The sequence below is a fragment of the Octopus sinensis genome, linkage group LG1 (genome assembly GCF_006345805.1).
Source record: "Octopus sinensis linkage group LG1, ASM634580v1, whole genome shotgun sequence".
In the NCBI taxonomy this organism is placed as follows: Eukaryota; Metazoa; Mollusca; class Cephalopoda; order Octopoda; family Octopodidae; genus Octopus; species Octopus sinensis.
In genome coordinates, this window is record NC_042997.1 from 80,002,374 (window position 1) to 80,020,238 (window position 17,865).

The 17,865-nt window shown below is 38.1% G+C and overlaps 1 protein-coding gene across 1 annotated transcript in view; it reads left to right on the forward strand.

Moving 5' to 3' along the window:
* LOC115214936 (voltage-dependent calcium channel subunit alpha-2/delta-2) overlaps positions 1-17,482 on the forward strand; it is a 107,767-nt gene extending 90,285 nt beyond the window's left edge. The window contains exons 17-19 of the mRNA XM_036501121.1: positions 8,929-8,999; positions 15,528-15,543; positions 17,249-17,482. Coding sequence (XP_036357014.1) covers positions 8,929-8,999; positions 15,528-15,543; positions 17,249-17,482 — 321 coding nt within the window. The remainder of the gene's footprint in view (positions 1-8,928; positions 9,000-15,527; positions 15,544-17,248) is intronic.
* The last annotated feature ends 383 nt before the right edge of the window (positions 17,483-17,865 follow it).

Genomic DNA, 17,865 nt, shown 5'->3' on the forward strand with positions numbered 1-17,865 from the left:
GAGCGTGGCCGTCTGCCAGCCTCGTCTGGCACTTGTGTCGGTGGCACATAAAAACACCATCCGAGCGTGGCCGTCTGCCAGCCTCGTCTGGCACCTGTGTCGGTGGCACATAAAAAAAACACCATCCGAGCGTGGCCGTCTGCCAGCCTCGTCTGGCACCTGTGTCGGTGGCACATAGAAAACACCATCCGAGCGTGGCCGTTTGCCAGCCTCGTCTGGCACCTGTGTCGGTGGCACATAAAATCACCCACTACACTCTCGGAGTGGTTGGCGTTAGGAAGGGCATCCAGCTGTAGAAACACTGCCAGATCTGACTGGACTGGTGCATCTTTCGGGCTCCCCAGACCCAGTTGAACCGTCCAACCCATGCTAGCATGGAAAGCGGACGTTAAATGATGATGATGATGATGATGATAATATATGTATGTAATATATATTGTATATATATATATATGTATATATAGTATATGTAAATATATGATATATATATATGTATATATATGTATATGTGTATATATAATATATATATGTATATATATGTATATATATATATGTATATATATATATGTATATATATGTTATATATAGTATAATATGTATATATATGTATATATATATATATAGTGTATATATATATGTATATATATATATGTATATATATATATATGTATATATATATATATATGTATATATATATATATGTTATATATATTATGTATGTATATATATATATATGTAGTATATATATATATGTATATATATGTATGTATATATATATATATGTATGTATATATATATATGATATATATGTATATATATATATTATATATATATATTATATATATATATATATATATATATATATGTATATATAGCGGTTCGGCAAAAGAGACCGATAGAATAAGTACTGGGCTTACAAAGAATAAGTCCCGGGGTCGATTTGCTCGATCAAAGGCGGTGCTCGGTGCTCCAGCATGGCCGCAGTCAAATGACTGAAACAAGTAAAGAGTAAAAGAGTATATGTATTATATATATGATATACATATATATATATATATATATATATATATATATAGATGTAATATATATATATATATGTATATATATATAATATATATATATATATATATGTTATATATTATGTATATGTATATATATATGTATATATGTATTTGTATATATATATGTATTGGTATATATATATGTATTTGTATATAATATGTATATGTATATATATATGTATATGTATATGTATATATATATATATATATATATATATATATATATATATTATATACAAGATAAGAAAATGGAGAGAAATACATCTAAATCAATATCAATTATCAGATAATACTCAATCACAACTTTATTAAACCACCACATAAGAGACAGTAGGGTTAAACATAAAAAAGCAGAACAAATCAGTGTACACAAAAAAGTGTACATAAAAGAGTAAAGTTGTATAATAAGTAGAATATATATAAAAAAGAGAATATAAATATAAGTATAGATTACATCTTACAGCTCTTTCGGCCATGTAGATAAGTATGTCTCTTTTTATATATTAAGTTATGGCTCTATAAGATGTACCCAGTGTAAGCTATGGACACATAAGAGGTGCAGTAACATCAAAGGAAGGCTAACTGGGAAGATAGTTTTTGTATGTGGCAGATGCTCGGGAGCGATAAACACTGAAAATGTGCAGAGACCAACTACCGCCACATTCCAGGGAGAAAAACTAGAAGTAGTTGATAGCCTCCGTTATCTAGGTGACCAAGTCAGTAGCGAAGGAGGGTGCGCTGAAAGTGTAGCTGCTAGAAAAAGAATAGCTTGGGCAAAGTTCAGAGAGTTCTTACCTCAGCTGGTGACAAAGGGCCTCTCGCTCAGAGTAAAAGGTAGACTATGGTGCATTTGTACGAACAGCCATGCTACACGGCAGTGAAAGATGGGCTGTGACTGCTGAGGACATGCGTAAGCTCGCAAGGAATGAAGCCAGTATGATCCGATGGATGTGTAATGTCAGTGTGCATACTCAACAGAGTGTTAGTACCCTGAGAGAAAAGTTGGACCTAAGAAGCATCAGATGTGGTGTGTAAGAGAGACAACTGCGCTGGTATGGTCATGTGGCAAGAATGGATGTGGATAGCAGTGTGAAAAAGTGCCACACCCTGGCGGTTGAGGGAACCTGTGGAAGAGGTAGATCTAGTAAGACCTGGGATGAAGTAGTGAAGCACGACCTTCGAACATTAGGCCTCACCAAGGAAATGACTAGCTACCTAGACTTTTGGAAATATGCTGTGCTCGAGAAGACCTGGCAAGCCAAATGAGACCATAACCTGTGGCCTATGCCAGGAGCGTAACCAGCCCGCTTATGTGTACCTTTCCTTCTTTGGTCACTAAACTCTGCTTGCGAAGACCTGTTGAGGCAAGTGAAATCAAAATCAACATCAATTCGATGACTGGCATTCATGCTAGCGGTGTGCAAAGAGCACCATACGAGTGTGATCGTTGACAGAGCAGCTATTCGAGTATGATCGTTACCTGCATCACCTTACTGGCACTTATGCCTGTGCTAGTAGGGTGCCAAGAGCACCATCCAAGTGTGATCGTTGCCAGAGCAGCTAACTGGCTTCCGTACCCATGGCACGTAAAAGGGCACCATTCAAGCGTGATCGTTACCAACGTCACTTCACTAGCACCTGTGCGGGTGGCACGTGTAAAACGATTTGAGCGAGGTTGTTGCCAGTGCCAACTGACTGGCCCCCGTGCCGATGGCACATTAAAAGCACCCACTACACTCTCAGAGTGGTTGGCGTTAGGAAGGGCATTCATCTGTAGAGACTCTGCCAGATCAAGATTGGAGCCTTGTGCAGCCATCTGGCTCGCCAGCCCTCAGTCAAAATCGTCCAACCCATGCTAGCATGGAAAGCGGATGTTAAACAATGATGATGATGATGATATATATATGTAAATATATATATATATATATATATATATATATATATATGTAAATATCTATATATTTAGATATATATATATACTAGCAGTATCGCCCGGCGTTGCTCGGTTGTAAGGGAAATAACTATATAAGCATTTTTAGAGAGTTATAGCCAAAAAATAGCAAAAAAATGCATTAAAAATTGAAAAAAAATTAAGGTAAATTTTTTTTTTAAATCGTTGACACATCGTAGATATTTTTAGAGAGTTACTTCCCTTATAATAAGCGAAAAAAATGCATTAAAATGGAAAAATATGATGGTATATTTTTTTTAAAATCGTAGACTCATCGTAGACGCGCGCTAATACCCAGAAGGGCTCGATATGAATCACGACTATAAGATACCCGCTTTTGGTTAAACTGCACCGCAAAATGTGGGAGTTGTTACGAATCTAAATCGAAGGGGACAGACACACAACTTCACTTTATAAAGATGCTTTTTTTTTCAGTCATAGAGTTAGATTTATGGAGGTCTTCAGTAGAAATCCTTCGAATTCTGACTCTGCTGATATAATGAAATTCGTATCCATTTTTCGTCAGAATTACAAATTTTGAAAACACAATAGGGACAAATTTCGGAAAAAATCTCCCATAATTCACGGAATTAAAATTACACTTCGATTTTTGTACAAAACTGTATTTGAAGTGTTTACGAAGTATAATACGTGTTTTCACGAATGTACTAAAGAGATTTACTCTGATATCTCATTTAAATATGAATAGGTAAATTCGGGTGGTTTGGTAACGAAAGGGTTTATATAAGTGTCGTCTGTTTATACATAAACACTGTTTCATACTTCAGTTTAGTCTTCCTCAAATCACTCTGTCGCTAATTTACTCTCTTCCAGAACATTTTCACTCACTCTTATCTGTTAGCTTCCCATACATTTTACTCATGTATCTATCAGCGTGATAGACAGAAACAAATATTACATCTAGTTTCACTTTATTCGTTGCACACTGTGTGTGTGCGTTTGCGTGTGCTGTAAACCAGACTAAGAAAAGCATTTGACATACACACCAGAATGTGAGTTTTCTGTAAATTTTGCTTAATTGGAGTTTAAATTTTAAAAACTGGACCTGGCATGACCCGATGCATTCTACTCTTAAAAATGCTAGGTAAATTGTAATTGAAGAAATCCTATATTGTAGATTTCTATAACTTACAAAGGGAGGCAGATAAAATCTGCCTTTTATAATAAGAGATATACATATTTAGATATATATATATATAGACATATGTAAATATATATATATATAGAGAGAGAGACATAAGTAAATATATATATATATATATATATAGACATATGTAAATATATATATGTATATAAATATATGTGTGTGTGTGTATATTATGTATATATATATATATATATATCTGTATTGTGTATATGTATATATATATATATGTGTGTGTATATATATGTCTGTATATATATATGTATACCCATATCATCATCATCATCATCATCATCATCATCGTTTAACGTCCGTTCTCCATGCTAGCATGGGTTGGACGGTTCGACCGGGGATCTGGGAAGCCAGAAGACTGCACCAGGCTCCAGTCTTATCTGGCAGTGTTTCTACAGCTGGATGCCCTTCCTAACGCCAACCACTCCGTGAGTGTAGTGGGTGCTTTTTACGTGCCACCTGCACAGGTGCCAGGCGAGGCTGGCAACGGCCACGGTCGGATTGGTGTATTTTATGTGCCACCGGCACGGAAGCCAGACGAGGCGGTGCTGGCATCGGCCATGAGTCGGATAGTGCTTTTTACGTACCACCAGACCAGGGATCCTGGCTGGTTCAATTCGATTTCGATTTCGCTTGCCCCAACATGTCTTCGCAAGCAAGGGGGTTAGCATGGGTGCCTGTCGTACGGTCAGATTGGTGTATTTTACGTGCCACCGGCACGGATGCCAGTGGAGGCGGCGCTGGCATCGGCCACGAGTCGGATAGTGCTTTTTACGTACCACCAGACCAGGGATCTTGGCTGGTTCACTTCGATTTCAATTTCGCTTGCCCCAACATGTCTTCACAAGCAAGGGGGTTGGCATGGGTGCCTGTCGTACAGTCAGATTGGTGTATTTTACGTGCCACCGGCCCGGAAGCCAGTGGAGGCGGCGCTGGCATAGGCCACGAGTCGGATAGTGCTTTTTACGTACCACCAGACCAGGGATCCTGGCTGGTTCAATTCGATTTCGATTTCGCTTGCCCCAACATGTCTTCGCAAGCAAAGGGGGTTGGCATGGGTGCCTGTCGTCGGATGAGGTTCTATATCGACTTCGCTTGCCTCAACAGGTCTTTGTGTCCAAGGGAGGAAAGGCATTCATAAGTGGGCTGGGCTCACTTGTCCTGCCTGGTCTTCTCACGTACAGAATATTTCCAAAGGTCTCGGTCACTGGTCATTTCCTCAGTGAGGCCTAAAGTTCGAAGGTCGTGCTTCACCACCTCGTCCCAGGTTTTCCTGGGTCTACCTCTTCCACGGGTTCCCTCAACTGCTAAGGATTGGCACTTTCTCACACACCTATCTTCATCCATTCTCGCCACATGACCATACCAGCGCAATCGTCTCTCTTGCACACCACAACTGATGCCTCTTAGGTACAACATTTCTCTCAAGGTGCTAACGCTCTGTCGAGTATGTACACTGACATTACACATCCATCGGAGCATACTGGCTTCATTCCTCACGAGCTTACGCATGTCCTCGGCAGTCACGGCCCATGTTTCACTGACATATAGCATGGCTGTTCGTACACACGCATCATACAGTCTGCCTTTTACTCTGAGCGAGAGGCCTTTAGTCACCAGCAGAGGTAAGAGCTCCCTAAACTTTGCCCAGGCTATTCTTATTCTAGCAGTTACACTTTCAGCGCACCCACCCCCACTACTGACTTGGTCACCTAGATAACGGAAGCTATCAACTACTTCTAGTTTTTCCCCCTGGAAAGTGACGGAAGTTATTTTCCGCAGATTTTCGGAGGTTAATGCTCCTGAGCATCTGCCACATACAAAAACTATCTTCCCAGTTAGCCCACCTTTGACATTGCTGCACCTCTTATGTGTCCATAGCTTACACTGGGTACATCTTATAGAGTTTCTACCTACACCTTTTCTACAGATCGAGCAGGGCCATCTTCCTGAAGACATTTGTGGATTGTCTACCTTTCTACTTATTAGTACTTTGGTTTTAGCTAGGTTGTCTCTAAGGCCCCTCGATTCTAAACCCTCCTTCCACACCTGGAACTTCTCCTCCAGCTCTGATAGTGACTCAGCAATAAGAGCAAGGTCGTCAGCGTAGAGGAGCTCCCAGGGACAACCTGTCTTGAATTCCTCCGTAATTGCCTGGAGGACTATGATAAATAGGAGGGGGCTGAGTACTGAACCCTGGTGGACCCCAACCTCTACTTTGAATTCTTCTGTGTACATGTTGCCAACCCTAACCTTACTTACGGCATCTCTGTATATGGCTTGCACAGTCCTCACCAGCCATTCATCTATCCCTAGTTTCCTCATTGACCACCAGATAAGGGATCAGGGGACCCTATCAAAAGCTTTCTCCATGTCAGCAAAAGCCAGGTACAAGGGCTTATCTTTGGCTAGGTATTTCTCCTGCAGCTGCCTTACCAGGAATATAGCATCAGTGGTACTTTTCCCTGGCACGAACCCAAACTGCATCTCATCTAAACTAACTCTCTCTCTAATTAGTTGGGCTATGACCCTCTCCGTAACCTTCATTACTTGATCCAACAGCTTGATACCTCTGTAATTATTTGTATCTAGGTCATCACCTTTACCTTTGTAGCAGTTGACTAGTATGCTGCTACACCAGTTATTGGGTATGACTCCTTCGTGTATCACCTGGTTGACTATACGGGTGACTAGGTTATAGCCGACACCGCCAGATATTTTGAGCATCTATGCAGTAATTCCTGATGGGCCTGGGGCTTTCCCTGTCTTCATGCTTCTAATTGCCTTAGCTACCACGGAACTATCAACTCGGATATATATATATAAATTTTTTTTATTCAGAATGAGATAAAAAATGAAGGCCATTTATAAATAAAAGTCTTACAGCTTTTTCCAGGCTATTTATTATATCTCTCCATTGGTGACAATGAAGGGATATAATAAATATCCTGAAAACAGCTGTAAAACCTTCTATTTATAAATGTTATAAATGTTCTAAAATTTTCACAGTGTTGGTTTTTATCTCATTCTGAAAAAAAATTCGCATAATCACTGAACCTGGAGCTTAACTATGGTCTATCCATAGCACTTACTCAGCATTACCTGACACCTTTGGGTGTTACTGACACCATTACCTCTCATAACCCCTATTTACATATATGTGTATACACACACACATATATATATATATATATATATATATATATATATATACACACACATATATATATATATGTATACATACATATATATATATATATACACACCCATATATATACATACATATATACACACCAAATTTTTCCATCTTCCATTCTTTACAGTGAGACTATCCAGATTACCTGTAAATTGCCTAGTCCAGCTCATTAACACTGTCAAGGTCCTTGATATTGTAATATTATTTACTCAATCATTATCATCATTATTACTATTATGGATATTTCAAAAAAGAATTATCTTAAAATTAAACCTTCTACCTTCTCAGACAAATACTTCCATACAGCATCCAACTCTTAAAAGTTAAAGTAGTAATTATATCTGAGCTTGTGTGTGTGTTACTACCTATTTATGTTATACATGTTGCATATATCTTATTTTTACTTAGAAACCTCTTTTAATTTCTGAAAGAAACTTGAAATAAGAATGTTAATGGCAAACCTGATAGTGATCATTATTACTTTATGGCTTAGTAACATCACTGTTCTTTTGTTGTTCACCCAAAATGTCTATTGTTGCTTATAATCCAGTATCATTTGTGTATTTGATGTTACACAAGTATTGTCATAACAACAGCAATAGAAATACAGACTTAAGGTGAGATCAGAGTAGACTGTATCTTGAAGATCATGGTTACAAGGGGAAATCACTTAAAAAATAATTTAAAATACTTTAGCTTGAAAACTAAAAGGGGTAAACTATGTTAAACTGTCACTCAATCACTATGCAATGATTGAAAATTTGGAGGCATTGCATATAACAAAAATTATAATAGAATGGTGTAGGCAAGAATAGCAGTTACAGACTGGTAAAAAATGCAATTGTAGCCTTCATTGTCTAACTTTACATTGAAGTTTAAAATCTGGATGATAAATGAGAGGAATATAAGAAAATGTGTTTCTATCAGAAGGGGACAAGGAGAATAAGGGATTCAAAGTTGGTGTTATTGGTTCATGTAAATGTAAGGTTTATCATTGCATGCAAAAACATCTACTTCATACCAGTAGGTTGTGATAACTAAATATTGGTTTCAAATTTTGGCACGAGGCCAGCAATTTCAGGGTAAAAGGTAAGTCAATTACATCAACCCCAGTGTTCAATTGGTACTTGTTTTATCAACCCCAAAAGAATGAAAGGCAAAGTCAGCCATGTTGGAATTTGAACTCAGAAGGCGAAAATGGATAAAATGCTGCTAAGCATTTTGCCTGGCATGCTAACAATTCTGCTTGTTTGCCTCCTTTGTCAAGACAAAATATTGGAATTTCATAAGCTTTGAAAATAATTAACGTTCTTGTTATAGAATACTGATGTTTCCTCAAACTTCTTTTGTTTTTGTATTTTACCAACTTTCTAAAGACTGTCTGACTTCCTGCTTTGTGTTCAACTATGCTGGTAACCTGCTTTATATGAAATATTCTCTGCTAAAGCTAAGCTGCTTTCTTTTTTCTGTCTTGCCATCTTTAATTATTGCCTTTGTGCATATTAGTTAACTATAAATGGTTGTCTACTTTCCTGATTTACAGGCATTTTCTTCTCTGTTGGTAGCTTATTGCTATAAAATGTTTTCTGCTATAACTGACTTTGATATTCTCTTGTAAGTTTTATTGTTAAGGCATGTGATCTAGTGGTTAGGGTGTTGGGATCATGATCATAAGGTTGTGGGTTCAGTTACTGGATCAAGTGTTGCATTGTATCCTTGAGAATGGATTTTGTTTCTTGTTGCTCCAGTCAACTCAGCTGTAATGGGTGCTTGTGCTACCTTCTTCCTCCATCTGTCACATTCTGGATGTTCTTCTGTATGAATGGTATGAAAGACAAGAGAGTGTTTATCTATTTGAAATTACATAAGCACCTAAATTGACTAATGAAAGCATGGAACGTGTTACCAAACAATGCTCATTGGCCGTATTACAAATACGTTGCAGGAATATTTAGTAATCAAACCTGTATCACTATATCTGATGTAAAAACAACACAAATATGATTGCGATTCACTAGACGTGTTGGTGTTTCTCCGTGTGAGCTGCTGGTGTTGTCTGTCACTGGAACTGGCTGTGCTCTGTGGTCAGTGGTTAGACCTTAGAAGGTCTAAAACCTAAAGACTTCGACTCGGTGTTGAACTAGCTTTTTATAGGGACCAGTAGGCTCCAATGGAAATTTAGAAGAGACTGTGTCATGGGATCTTATCAGAAGGCTGAGATTTGTTGGGTTGCACATTGGTGCGTAATACCAACCAATCAGAGTAGTGAACACAACAGGGTCCAAGCGGTCAAAGGATAGCTGTTATCTGTTACATCTGTACTTATGTTATATATAACAGAGAGAGAGAGAATTTCACTAAGCGTATGCTACACCGTCATCAAAAAATCTAATCATTCAAGACTTCGTGTAGTTTCAGATCTAACAATTTCATCTTTGGTGCTTTTTCTGAGCAAGATCACTACTATGTATTCAATTCATTTTAGCCACTACCAATAGATGATAGACGGCAAATATCAGACCTCAGACAGGACAGAGAAGACAAGTAGTAGACAGTAATATAGCCAGCAGCTGGCTAGAGCACTGTCACAACACAAAAACAATAGCTGGACAGCGCCTGCAATACAGTGATCAACTCACATCATGACAGCAACTACTATGGTACCTAGTTTCAAGAGCAATAAGCTTTGAACTATCTCAGTATCTTGTTTATAGTAACTACGACATTATTTTGTTCACAATAAAAATTAATATTTTTAAAATAAAAAATAGTGGTTGCTGTTGTGATGTTAGCTGACCATTGTGAGCTGCAGTTGCTGTCCATTCATTGTTTTTGTGTTGTGACAGCATTCTAGCCATTTGCTGGTCGTGCTACTGTTTACTGTGTTCAGTCTGACGTCTACTGTCTGTCGGTAGTGGCTAAAATGCACTCAATATTTAGTGGTGGTGTTGCCCAGAAAAAGTGTGCCAAAGCCAAAATTGTTGTTAGATCCAATTCCACATGAGGTCTTGAATGATCAGATATTTTAATGACGTTGGTGTTATATTCTAGAAAATTGCGATTCTATTCTTCAGTTTTTTGTTTTTTACATCAAATATAGTGATCTATGTTCCATTGCTAAATATTATTGCTACAGATGAAATAAAAATGTGTTCCTCCTACTCTAATTGTTTTGTAGTTTTATTTTATTTATTGCTATACATTAAATGCTTAAGTGTTCTAAAAATTTGGGTGAGGAAGCTTACAAGTGTCTTATAAAGCCATTAAATACAATAAATATTTTTCAAGTGGTTACAGCGCCTGTTGTACCTAGTTAGCGCAGATCACAAAGGCCTACGACCAAAGGTATTCTAGCCATGATCATACCATACTTTTAGGTATAATCTAGGACTATATATTCTAACGTGTGTGATTTTATGTAGATTTGGTTATTATTTTTAGCCGTTTGAATGAACACATTGAGGCTCTCGTTTTGCTTATAGAAGATTTCAGTTCATCGTACAATTCTATAGTCCATATACATGACAAAGTTGAGTATCTTTACCAGAGATACAACATGCACATTACCAATTCTTCATCCAGCAGAGAGCCATCTTTAAAACTTCAACTGTTCGACTTTTTTCAAATCACTAACGGAAACACGAAGTTCTTTTTAAAAATAATGTAGTCATAAATAGAATAACAACGACAAAGGGGCAAAAATCAATAAAATAAGTTATCTCCCTTGAAATTAATTTCTCTCACGTGTCTTTATTGTATTTGAGAAATCAGTGTATATGAATGCAATACACATATGTTCCTATAGGTCAATAGCAGTCCTTCTCAGTTAAAAGCTCGTTCCAAAGTTACATTCTACCACTGAAACTCACAAATTTTACTTTAATAATAGTAACCCTCCCCTCAAAACAGCTTTCAAAATGTATTTCAGCTTAAATATGTAAGGCAACCGATAAAATTTTGAAATTTGATAACAGATGCTATTAATTACCAATCTCACCGCGACTACGTGATTACACACAAACACACACACACATGCACTGTAACCTGGAAGATCTACTATTTTCTATTATGGCTGTCCAGATTTCAAGAGGTATTTATTTTCCTATCGACTGTCGTTCCTATCGTGAAAGCAAGAAGCACTGTATCGTGTGTGTTAACTCTCGTTAGCAGTCCACCAAGTAGTCAACTCGAGAAGCTGTAAGCTGTCGCTGTTAGCACGAGCAGACGGTTTGAAAAACAGAACTTAGAGGGATGGGTGTAAACGAATACTCAGGGACTCCTTCTGCTTAAAAAAACAATTAGTGAAGTGGCCGCTTACATGCTTATTATAGCGAGCCTATAAACATTAATCATATAAAATAACTCTGCTTAAGAAAGATAAAGATATTTCATTACGGAATTTATATTGGCTTCAAATTTTTGCACAAGACCAGCAATTTCGGGGTGGAGGTGGGGTAAGTCGATTATGTCGCTCCAGTACTCAAATGGTGCTTATTTTATTGCACCACGAAAGTCGACCGCGGCAGAATTTGAACTCAGAACATAAAGACGGACAAAATGTCGCTAAGCATTTTGCCCGGCATGCTAACGATTCCGCCAGCTCGCCGCCTTCATTTCGGAATTTATATTAATTACAAATTGTAGGAGTGAGCCTAATCTTCGGCAGTACGTTGGCAACTCTGCTCATATTTCAGTCTTATGCCTTACAACTCCCACTGTTTAACTACCCCTCCCCACTTCTATACAGTAGATTTGGCATACTAACACAGAAGCGTGTAGGTATGCCACCAGCGACTTTGTTTCTTCATAAGTTTCAGAAAAATTGATATTTTTAAACGAAATTTTCTACAGATACTTTCAGATAGTGTACATTATGGTTATATCGGGATTTAATGTGAATAAAGGTGTGGCTGTGTGATAAGACGTTTGCTTCCCAACCACATGTTTCCGGGTTCAATCCCACCTCGTGGAACCTTAGGTAAGTATTTCCTACTATAGCTTAGGGCTGGCTAATTCCTTGTGAGTGGACAGAAACTGAAAGAAGCCCGTCGTATATACATACACCCTGCCCACATATATATGTATATATGTGTGAGTGCGTGTTTGCGCCTTTGTGTATGTGTTTGTCTCTCACCACCACTTGACCAACAGTGTGTTTGCGTCCCCATAACTTAACGGTTGGCAGAAGAGACCTATAGAGTAGGTACCAGGCTTTAGAATAAATAAATACTGAGGTCTTTTCGTTCGACTAAAGTTCTTCAAGGCGGCACCCCAGCATCACCGCAGTCTAAAGGCTGAGACAAACAAAGAAATGATGGGTGCGCATATATACATAATGACACAAATTGATGGGAGTGACCACCATCATCGTTATCGTCGTCGTCATTATCATTGTCATCATAATTATTGTGGCAATATTTGAAACCATTATTATTATTATTATTGAGTGAGAGAGCAGTGCATGCCATCAAAGTGACACTGGGGTTAAATATATACGAAGCCCAGTATACGCATCATGACTACCCGTCTGATAAGGGTACACCAGGCACATGCATCACAACCATATGCGCGCGACATGCTGATCTCATATCAAGATAAACAGCGCATGACTTTGCAGGTGGGGCCCAGTTAGAATTTTCTTCTGGTCAAGTAGCCCATCCTGCTCAAAAGATCCCTGAATAAGGGTTGTTTAAGGATGTTGAACAAACTACTCATGTTTCCAAAAGTGAATTATCCAAACCTCTAAGAATTTCTTTCAACACACGGCTATGATACTCCCCCACTACTTCTGCTCATGATCAGAGATGCACATATCGTCAGCCACTAAGAGACATGATCAACTGGTTAAGGTCAAGTAACTGACAAGCAAATCTGTAGTATTGAGCAGAATATTTGTTGCAGCCCATCTTTTATACCAAGACAAAACATGAAAAAAATGTACATGATAACACTTCCAATCAGTTAAGAGCAGAAACCATGAGAGCCACTATTGTTGTTGTTGTTGTTCATTTATTAATTTTTTTGATATTACCAACCTCCTTGTAAATTCCATTGCTGATGCCCTCTCTTATCGGCTCTGCAAGACAAAGAGTCATTCTATTTGACCTGTGTGAATTAACCGCCAGATTATCCAGTAAAGTCTTTAAAAAATGTTACCTTGGATAACTTAGTTATAGATATACGTAAAGACAGTCAGAACTGAACTAGAGTTTAATAACAATGCTATTTAACTCCTTCTGTTTCATTAATCTGTAGTTATGCATGTTAATGGTTTATAAACACTGGAACACTTTTTAACTATGGTTAGTTATGGTTTCATGCCTGTTGGATAGGGCGTTAATCTATCGTAGATCATACCACCACAAGATGTGATACATATTCCCAACAGCTAACCGCAGCTTTATAGAAGAAAAATGGTCTACTCAGGAATGGAACGAAACACTTCTGGTGGATTAGAACTCTTGATATATGGGCTGGTTGTGTAATAACTTATCCACTTTTCACGTCCACCACCATTACTAGTAGGTAGTCATAGCTGGGAACAGCAACCGACCTATCAAAGAAACTGACAGATACATAGTCGTGGCTGTGTGATAAGTAGCCTGCTTACCAGCCACATGGTTCCGGGTTCAGTCCCACTGCGTGGTACCTTGGGCAAGTGTCTTCTTCTATAACTTCGGGCTGAACAAAGCCTTGTGAGTGAATTTGGAAGCCTGAAACTGAAAGAAGTGTGTGTGTGTGTGTTTCTCCCCGCTCCCGACATCGCTTGACAACCATTGCTGGTGTGTTTATGTCCCCCGTAACTTTGCGGTTCGACAAAAGAGACCAACAGAATAAGTACTAGGCTTATAAAGAATAAGTCCTGGGGTCGATTTCTTCGACCAAAACTTTTAAAGTGGTGCTCCAGCATGGCTGCAGTCAAATGATTGAAGCAAGTAAAAGGATAAAAGAATAATAGAATAGTTAAGATAGTGTTATTATGTAGGGTACATTTAAGGTTCATTAGAAGTAATTATGTGATGAGGAAAGACAAAAAAATCAAAACAGCATTACTTAATGTTTCACATTATTTTGATATTTTCGTCAAGTATAACAGTTAATTTTGAATATATTTCGGTATTATTATGACCTTATCAGCGAAATATAGAATACTAGCAGCATAGCCCGGCATTGCCCGGGTATGTAAGAGCCCCTGGAACAGACATGATGCTCGCTGTGAATTTTTAAAAAATTCCTGTCAATTTGTGAAAGATATTGTCGAAAATATGTCATCTCGAATTTGAACGCGATTTCCCAAAATGGCATGATTTTATCGATTTTTTCTGATGGTAAGGTATTGCATGGAAAACTAAAGTCAGAATTAAGTTTCTTAGGGTAGCATTAAGCGAAAACTACCACAGAAAATGTGTTGCAAATAAAAAGCTTAGATTCTCGACCCCATGTCGAATTTATCAATTTTTTTCAGAACTGGGGGGACTTTTCAAAATTTTCGCTGCGTTAGTTTTGAATTATGACATTGGGCTATGTGTGTGTCAAGTTTCATCAGAATCGGTTGAAAGCCGTGGTCAGGGTGAGGGTACAACCTGACAGACACACAGACACACAGACAGACAAACTGCCGTTTATATATATAGAGAGATACTTGCCGAAGTGTTGATGGGAGAACCACTAAGTGAATGTACAGTAAAGAAAAGTACAGAAAATAAATAACTAGGCGTAGGAGTGGTTGTGTGGTAAGTAGCTTGCTTACCAACCACATGGTTCCGGGTTCAGTTCCACTGCGTGCCACCTTGGGCAGGTGTATTCTACTATAGCCTTGTGAGTAGATTTGGTAGACGGAAACTGAAAAGAAGCCCGTCGTATATATGTATATATGTGTTTGTCCCCCAATATCGCTTGACAACCGATGCTGGTGTGTTTACGTCCCCGTAACTTAGAGGTTCAGCAAAAGAGACCGATAGAATAAGTACTAGGCTTACAAAGAATAAGTTCTGGAGTCGACTTGCTCGATTGAAAGTGGTGCTCCAGCATGGCCGCAGTCAAATGACTGGAACAAGTAAAAGAGCAAAGAGTAAACGAGTAACTAAAAGATATCAACCGTATAAAAATTATCTACAATAATAATTTCTTACATTTCGACAGATGTGATTATGAACAGGTAAAATTTGGTTTTCTGTTGTATCTCTAATGCAGTTCTGCAACATATGCTATACTTACTTATATAGCAGAGTTAGTAATTGGTAAAAATTTTATTTTGTATTCGTAGACAGTACCATATGGTAGAGTTTATCGTAGATTTCATGTCTCCCTCTGAACAAGAAGGATAGTCATTCATGAAACTGAACTCTGAAAGCTTAAGAAATGCTCTTCATATATATGTAATGCCAACATCTGTCTACAACTGTGAATTCTATTTCTATATAGCACCTAATATACGAATACGTCGACCGCTTCATCGAAATTCAAGTGTTTTTGCTAAAGACGCGTATGCTTTAACTATCCAAACTACTAAGTCAATGTGTGAATCTCGTTTTTGTGACTGAAGTTCGACTAAAGAATATAAGAAATTTCGAATTAGGGAACAGATCTAATCTGTTTTTGGTTCTGTAGCCGAATTGTACGTAGGAACCCGAACTCTGGTGTTGCACATAGGCTGCTCAATCTGCAGATGTATACTAATGCAGTGCTATGTCGTGCATGAAGGGTGTCTTTGCAAGTATATCTGATGAACTTCCCCGAGATCTGTTGTTACGATATTGGGTCTTTAAAATGGCAAGTTTCCAACTGTTTTCAATAATCTCTTTCAAAATAATTTGAGGGATTACCCAGAAGTTTCTCCTCTTAAATTTATTATTTATGAAATGGCTGCACAAACCATGACCACCATCTAAATTTCTGACTTTGTCTTTCACTAATATTCGATGTTTTAGTTGTAATTGGTCTTCTGTTCCATCATTAATATTATAAAACCCTCCTGATATAATATGAATGGTATTAATGTCTACATTCGCAATAATTTCCCAATATCTCGCGAATCTATTCTAGCGGTGATTCAAAACCGAAGCACTAGGTAATCGGTCATACATCACGACCGAACCACAATAGTTTCTCGTGATCAGCATATTAAGCAACCAATCAGCGTCAAGCCATCGAGTGATTCAATCTTCTAGAATCTTCTTCTTGTACCCTATAGAAGGCTGCTTTTGGCGGTAATTACTGGCAGAATGTTGAGGCAGCTGAGTGATGTGTCTCCTTTCACACCAGACGGCGCGCATTTTTACCAGCCAGGTGATGCAGGAAGATAGCTTAGATAGATGACGCAGATAAATAATTGTTTCCAGGTATGTTGGGCAAGCTGTATGTTGCTGTATCAATAGTTTGCCGTATCTCTCTCCTAGCATATAATTATTGCTGTTGTTATTAGTAAAAAGCCAACGCAATTTGTCTTTATGTGCGATAATTAAATATTTTGTGAAATGTTCGCGGGCATTGGTCAGTTACTTGTACACACAGATCAAGAAGCATATTTTCATTCATCAACTCAACCAGCCACCACCTCAAGCCAGCCAGTCAACAACCACCAGGGTGCGACATTATATTTGAGTCTTCTAATCATTCGCTTTGGCTCTCCTACGCTGTACCAACCATCGCCTTTTTCCTTGCTTTATCTTTCTCTGTCTTCTCACAATCACACTCTTATTGATGTTGCATCAAATAAAACTGGCCAAGTCTTTTCTTGTTGCCCACTAATTTAGAACTTAGTGATTTCAATATTCCTCATCTTAATTGGCTAATTTCTAAAAGTCATTGATTATACTGAAACCTATGTCTTCTATATTTCTCTATCGCAATCTCTTTCCCAGATAATCAACTTCTCTACTCGTTATCCAGACCACGACAACTATGACCCCTGTCTCCTTAATCTTTGCCTCGAGTCTGATCCTAGCATTTATCCTATCGTTTCTTCTACTCCACACGGTAACTCTGATCACATTGCAGTTTCTCTGGGCGATCTTTTAACTTCTCTTAGCAACGAGCATCTAGCTCATCGTAACTTAACTATCAACAAAATGTTCTTTATGATTCTTTGGGGATAATTTCTTTTTTCTTACTGCTAATGCTTGTGCCTGTGAAGTTGTATCCTGAATTGAAGCTGGTATTATTACTTTCATTTCTCATTAGTGATACTTAGTTAAGCCATATTCCTCCTGTTTATATCCTTTCCATTGCTTATAGAAACCACTTTTCCATTTTTATCAAGACAACTCTTTAGAAAATACGCGTCTTTTCTCATTGGCTACGAAGCGCTGCAAGAAAGATTTTGTCGACACTAAATGTCAGTTATATGGAACTGACTAATTCCTGTATTGCTTCTCAGAAGCTGGACTCTCGGGACTTTAGGAAAATCTATAATAATGTATCAAATAATGGTAAATCTAGCGTTGCACTTCTTTTCAATGGTTACGAGGAACTAACTTCT